This window comes from Micromesistius poutassou (assembly GCF_964030765.1).
Source record: "Micromesistius poutassou genome assembly, contig: SCAFFOLD_6768, whole genome shotgun sequence".
Lineage (NCBI taxonomy): Eukaryota > Metazoa > Chordata > Actinopteri > Gadiformes > Gadidae > Micromesistius > Micromesistius poutassou.
In genome coordinates, this window is record NW_028177820.1 from 1 (window position 1) to 7,234 (window position 7,234).

Genomic DNA, 7,234 nt, shown 5'->3' on the forward strand with positions numbered 1-7,234 from the left:
CTCTCCCTCTCCCTCTCCCCCTCTCCCTCTCCCCCTCTCCCTCCCCTCCCTCTCTCTCTCCCTCTCTCCCCCCCTCTCTCTCTCTCTCTCCCCCCTCTCTCTCTCTCTCCCCCCCTGCAGAGCTGCACCGCGGCGAGAGCGTGGTGGAGAAGCAGGTGAAGGAGGCGCGCACCAAGTGCCGATCCATCGCCTCATTGCTGACGGACGCGCCAAACCCCAACTCCAAGGGGGTGCTCATGTTCAAGAAGCGCCGGCAGAGGGCCAAGAAATACACGCTGACCTGCTTCGGCAAGGCCGAGGGGGAGGACACGGAGGGGGAGACCGGGGGGGAGACGGAGGAGGAGGAGGAGGAAGGAGGAAGCTCGGCTCTCAGCGGCTCCGAGGTGGAGGAGGAGGATTTCTCGGCGTCCTACGACCCGACGTGGGACAGCGGCTACCTGGACCTGCTGGACCGCATGAGCTCCGCCTGCCCGGGCACCACCCCCACCACCCCCACCACCACCCCCACCACCCCCACCACCCCGACCGCCAATCGCAACCCGGGGCGCGACGGCTCGGCCTATCAGAGCCTGACGTCAGAGTACGCGGGGTTCAACGGCGTGGCCTTCCCAGGCCCCAGGCTGGAGAACGGCGGCGGCGGCGCGAAGTGCAGGCCGATCGCTGCTGCTGCGCACGCGGCGGCGGCGGCGGCTCCCAGCTCCGCCCCCATGTCCCCCCACGCCGCGCCGCTGACCAACGGGGCGTCGACGGTGGTCAGCCGGGCCAGCGTGGTTCTGACCCCCGCGGCCAATCAAACGCCGGGTGCTTACCAAGCTGGGGCCCAGCAGCACTATCATCACCAGCAGCAGCAGCAGCCCGCTGCCTACCAGCACCTCGACCCCGCCGTACACTCGGAGCACAACCTCCCCGCCGCCGCCGCCGCCGCCAACCCCAACGCCGCCGCCGGCGTCTTGAACCGCACCGCGCGGCCCTTCGGCTCCGGACCCAGCTCCGCCCGAGCCCCCGTGGCCCCCGTGGCCTTCCGTCCGCCCCAGCCCAGGCCCCCCGCCGCCGCTGCCCCAGCCGCCGCCGTTGTTGCCACGGCGACGAGGCCGGCGACGGCCGTCTCCGCCGTGATGATCCAGCCGCAGCGGCCGTTGCCGGGGCCCGAGTCCAGGAGAGCGGTGTCCACCACCTCGCTCTACATCTCCCCAAGAGGCAACGGCGCCGGCAGCAACGGCGCCTTCCCTCCCCCGCGCCACTCCCCCGCGTCACCCCCGTCCTCGTTGGCCTCCGCCCAGACCAGCTTCTCCCCGCACTATTCAGGGCCGCCTGCCGCATTCCCCGCCCCCTCCGCTCCGTTCTCCCCTTCCAGCGCCGCCCCTCCCCTCGCCCAGCCCGCTCAAGGTCCACCGAGCTATCAATCAGCCTCGCAGCTCTCCCCCCACCCCTCCCCTCCTCACTCTCAGCCCTACCCCCACCCCTCACCTCCACAAGCTCAGCCTTACTCCCACCCCTCACCCCCTCACTCTCAACCCTACCCCCACCCCTCACCTCCACAAGCTCAGCCTTACTCCCACCCCTCACCCCCTCACTCTCAACCCTACTCCCACCCCTCACCTCCACAAGCTCAGCCCTACTCCCACCCCTCACCTCCACAAGCTCAGCCCTACTCCCACCCCTCACCTCCACAAGGTCAGCCCTACTCCCACCCCTCACCTCCACAAGCTCAGCCCTACTCCCACCCCTCACCTCCACAAGGTCAGCCCTACTCCCACCCCTCACCTCCACAAGCTCAGCCCTACTCCCACCCCTCACCTCCACAAGGTCAGCCCTTCTCTCCCGTCTCTCAGTCACTTCCCTCTCCCAATGGCCCCGCTCACCTCCCTTCCTTCTCTGGTGTCTCTGGCCCTCCTCTTCCCCCCACCCAGCACCCCGCTGCTCCAACCCAGTTAGCCTTCCAGCCCCAGGCCAACGGGTCTCCATCCCATCCTCCTCCTCCTCCTCCTCCTCCTCCTCCTCCTTCCACCTACACACACCCCCCTCCCCCTCAACCCTTCAGCCCCTATATCAACGTGACAGGTAGCCCTGTGACTCACGCGGCCCCCGTCGCTTCCATGGCAACCGCAGGCTCTCCGCAGCCTCCCCCTCCTCATCCTCCTGCTCATCCGCAGCAGGCCGACTCCCTGGAGTCCCGGGAGCAGCGCATCTCCGTGCCCGCCGCCCGCACCGGCATCCTGCAGGACGCCCGTCGCCGCGCCAACAACAAGCCCATGTTCTGCGCCGTGCAGAACAAGGACGTGTCGCCCAACCCCGCCCTCCTCTCCATGCTGCAGAACATGGACTCCCCCGCGGGGCCCGGCCCGGGCCACGGCGCGCCCGGCGGCGGCGACGCCGGCCACGAGTCCGGGCCCGAGGAGGACTGGCTGCGGCTGGGCGCGGAGGCCTGCAACTTCATGCAGGCCCAGCGGGGGTCCAGGCCCCCTCCCGTGGCCCCCAAGCCCCAGGCGCCCCAGGCGCCCCAGATGCCCCAGATGGAGGGCAAAGGCGGCCAGCTGTTTGCCCGCAGACAGAGCCGGATGGACCGCTACGTGGTGGACCGCTCGCCCTCCGTGGCGGCCGCGCCCTACTCGCCCGCCCCGGCCCGACAGGCCTCGTCCCCGACGCCCTCGCTGCCGGCCGCCTGGAAGTACTCGTCCAGCATCCGGGCGCCGCCGCCCATCAGCTACAACCCCCTCCTCTCGCCCTTCTGCCCCCTCAAGGCCCAGAAGCAGCCGCAGAAGGCCGAGGCGGGGAGAGCCGCCGCGCACGCGACCGGATCTAAAGCGGCCAAGAAAGGAGGCCTCAAGCCTCTGGAGATCATGACCCATCAGCCGTACCAGCTCAGCTCCTCGCTCTTCACCTACTCGCCCGGCGCTCCGCAGGTGACCTCCGGCCCCCAGCAGCAGCGACCGCAGCAGCAGCAGCAGCAGCAGAGAGGCACGATGGGCGGCTACCAGACCCCCATGCAAACGGCACGAGTGCGCGAGGTCAAGCGCTTCTCCACGCCCCCTCCCGTGGCGACGGGGCCCTCCCTGAAGGTCCTCGTCCCTCGGTCGGTCACCTCCCTGGGCGAGCCCACCTGGCGCTCCGAGCCCGCCTTCTCTCCGGCGGCCGCGGCGGCGGCGCCCGCCTTCTCCTACCAGCCCCACCCCCAGCCCCCGCCCCCTCCGGCCCACCCCCAGCAGCCCGGCAGCCCCGCCTGCTACTTCCCCCAGCCCTCTCAGTGGGCCCCCTCACCCCAGTCCCCTCCGGCTCCACCCGCCCCCACGGCTCCTCTCCCGCAGCTTCCCAACCTGACCCCGGCGCATCAAAGCCCAGGCCCCAGAGGAGGAGGTGGGGGCCCGCCGCCCATGCACATCCCCACGTTTTCCCACCGCCAGGGATCTGGCGCCGATCAGGCCAACAGGCAGTTTATCAGCGCTCCGGACCTGAGCCCCGCCAACGGGTACCGCCCCGAGTCCAGGAGCAGCCAGTGTTCGGTGGGCGGGCCGAGACCCAGGTTCAGCACCAGCAACCTGGGCCTGCAGCCCTGTGTCTGGCGCCCAGGAGCCAGCATGCACTGAGATGGGGGGGGGGGGGGGGGGGGGCGACGGCTCGGGTGGAATAAACTGAACAGCAGCCTCGTGTGGCCAGAAGCATAGAGGACATCTTCACACCAGGGGTCTTTTCAACGAGGCCGCGTTGAGATTTTAATTTTGTAGTGAGCATGGAGTAGTTGATTTTTAATTGGGTTTCATTCGTCAAAATCTGTTCACCATTGCAGCACGTTTTTATGTTTATTTTATTTTTTATCTGTCACTTGGAGCACAATGTAATATTCCCGTAGGGCTGTAGTCGTCCACGTTCAATGTAGTTGTTTGCATTTTATTATTGTTATTGGGAACACTGTGTGACACAAAGAAAATGTAAGAATGACTGCGGTTGACGACGCGATAGTGGAGTTAAGAAACACGTTTCGGACGAGGTCGTGAAGGTCGGAAGACAACTTTGATGAAATGTACTGTAAATACTTGAAGAGATATTAATACTGAGAAGCAAAGATGAATAAAGTCTGAGGAATCAGGACGAAGAATCGGGGATGTGTTAAAAGAAGACGTAGACAGAGACAGAGCGAACTGAAAGAGAGGGAGAGATATAAAACAGACAATGATAGAATCTGCGGAGCTGTCACCAAGCCATCGTCCGCAGATTAGAAAAAACCAGTGTACGTGTTTGCCAACCTCCCAAATCTCATTGAATGTTCTTTGTATTGTACTTTAAGAGCATGAACCATGCTTAGATATGTTATTGACTTTTAGCATCAGTGGTTTATAGATGCACCTACCTGCTCTCAATCACAGTGTTGTTTTGCGTGTGTGCCTTGATATAATCTTTTTTTCACTGGGTGAAAGCACTTTTACCATGAATAAGGTGAGCTGGTGGGGGGGTGGGGGGGAGGCGGGGTGGCATAAGGTTATGTTAAATCTAGAGTAGGGAACTTTTTGGCATGAAAACAAATGCAGTTTGAGGTAAATATATTTTTGGCTGTAACTCTGTACCACAAAGCGGGCTGCGGAATAAAAATAGAAGTCACCTCAGCTGTCTGGCTCTTCTTGTGCCACCTACACACCACGCCGGCTCCCCCCTCTCTCAGCCTATGTCTCTCGCCCTCCCTCTCCTGTCGCTGCCGGATCTATGCAGGCTGCTTTTCGCGTTCGCTAAGTGGACTAAACTGATCGTACTATAGACGTCCGTCTCTCACTGTAACATGCAGAAAGCGTTTGTGGGGGGGGGGGGTTTGCTGTGCAGTCTTTCAGGCCGACGTTTTCAACAGCAGGAAGTGTACCGTGTCTGTAGGGGTCAACGGGCCCCTTTAGATTAAAGGTTGTGTTCTTGAATCGCTGAGGTTAAGACTAACAAAGAACCTTATGGAAAACGATCACACATTATGTAATGCTAATTACGTCCTCACGAATGCAACCTGCTGCCAGCTAATAATCAGCATATGAAATAAACATTGTCAAGCAGCAATTTTAAACATGCATCGCCGTTATCGCCATTATCCAATCCATTCGTCAATCATTCCAGCATACACTGGGTCATCATTGTGTGTGCAGAGTATTGGGAAGACGGTCTTCGGGCTGTGAAGTCCAACCAGGGCTTTAGAAGAGCTCTATTGACCTCCAGCAGGATCAGGTAGCATAAGGTGCTAACTTTATCTGCTGACTTTAGCCTTGTTAAGGCTCTCTTTTAGACTGCAGTGATCTTGTGGGAAACAATGTCTCCCCTTTGTTTCACTTCACAACATAAATGCAACATCCCGATTGGTCAGTGACGCACAGATACCGATAGCCTGCCTTTGTTAACTCCTCTCCTCCCTCTGTCTGAGGTGTGCGTCAGCATCGGTGCACGGAGCGTTTAGCCTATTTTCGGAGCTATTTGGCTCAGTGCTAAATTGTACATCCTGGAGGCCTCTGTGTTTTACTTTGCGGTTGAGGGCAGAACAGGAAGTGATACCTACCACATAGATCCACCATGTTGTCAAACGGCTCAGATAGGTGACAATATCCGACAAAATGGCATCAAAATGGCATCATGGCTCACAGTAGTAACATGTAGGTAACATGTAGGTTGTACAATTGGATGAACCCCTGTGCCAGCAGTGGCCATAAGTAAAGTAATATAATTGTATTCGACTGTAATTAGTCCATCATTTGATTTATATTAAATACGGGGCAGGGCGAGGCCTTGAGACCGACTCGAGAGCCACATTCAGTCTACCTTTCTTCTCCCTCTTACTTATGGATATCCAGCCTATTTCATTTCTCTTCATTTTTTAAAAGGTCTTCCATCACCATATCTCAGTCTACCTTGCAGACAGGTGTGGGTTGCCAGGGCAACCGGCCGTGCGTCACGTGGGGGGGGGGCAGAGGAGGACCCTCAGGTAGTCGCGCTCCGTCTCCCCGGCCGCGGCCCTGGACCTATAGATAGCAGAGGCGTCAGTCATACTAACCCACCCACCCCTGAACTCTGAACCACCCCCCCCACCCCTGCTCCACCTCGACACAACCCCATCAACCCCCAATAACCCCCACCTACCCCCCCCCCACCCCCCCCCCCCCCCCCCCTGCACCCGACGACTCCCACCCCCCTCCACCCACCCAACTGACCACTGACTCCCACACTACCCACCCACAACACCCACCCAACAGACCCCCACCCAACCGACCACCTCCCCCCCGGCCGCCCCCCACCACCCCCCCGGCCGCCCCCCCCCCTCCCTCCACCCCAGCAGGCAGCTCTCTGTCCCTTAACGCTGTGTCAGTCCCAGCGGTAGTGTTTCACTCTCTGCGGGCCCGAGGAGAGCTCAGTCGGTGACAGTCGGGGAGTAGAGTGACCTCACCTGGGGAACTACTTTGTGGAACTTTTACACCCAACGCACCGGCCTTACCTCCAGGATACAGGATACCTCACTCAGCAGGTAATAGTGGGGTGTGTGCGTGTGCGTGTGTGTGTGCGCGTGTGTGTGTGTGTGTGGTGTGGTGTGGTGTTGTGATGGGTGATAACGACCTCCACCTAGCCAGCGGACGTATGTAATAACCACACCTCGTCGTATAAAAAGATGACACCGACGTTTGTGGATTATTATGGCAACGGCGGGAGGGAAACGGATGGCCAAATAATTGAGGTTCTTCCGTGAGCACGAGAGCCCTAAGAATTTGTTCTCCAAAATGGGAGGTGAGGCTATTCCTGTGTTTGTTAAGTGCTGGCATATGTCGTTCTACGGAAGCCCAAAGTCAAAGTCAGATCATATTCAAGGTGGTTTATGTCACTCGATAGCTTTATGAATGAAAGAAAGAGTGGCGGTTACAGAAGCTGCCGCTGGTGTGATATGTAGGCCTAAGCGTTTTACGACATTGTGATATCGGATTTGTTGTTGGTATTATTATGGAGTTGTTGTATACATTTGTGTTAACACCGAACACTTGCATCTTTCCCAACAACTACATAATATCTAAAATGGAATTTATTTAACTATGAAATGAAATGACATTTTCACCGAAAAGTTCTTGCCAAAGTTCTTGCCACCATGTCGTGGTTAGTATGGAATGCAGCCCGGACAAAATTACAGACAGTGTGCAGTTACTTGAGGATGTATGTATGTATGTATGTGTGTGTGTGTGTGTGTGTGTGTGTGTGTGTGTGTGTGTGTGTGTGTGCGGGCGTGCACGCC

The 7,234-nt window shown here is 59.4% G+C and overlaps 1 protein-coding gene across 1 annotated transcript; it reads left to right on the top strand.

Annotated features, from left to right (window-relative positions):
• Window positions 1-120: 120 nt before the first annotated feature.
• On the top strand, window positions 121-3,602 carry LOC311375016 (uncharacterized protein; the record flags this gene model as incomplete). Its single annotated transcript, XM_084490724.1, has 1 exon — window positions 121-3,602. A coding segment is annotated over one exon (3,464 nt), but the record flags the coding sequence as incomplete, so codon positions are not given.
• Between the last annotated feature and the right edge of the window lie 3,632 nt (window positions 3,603-7,234).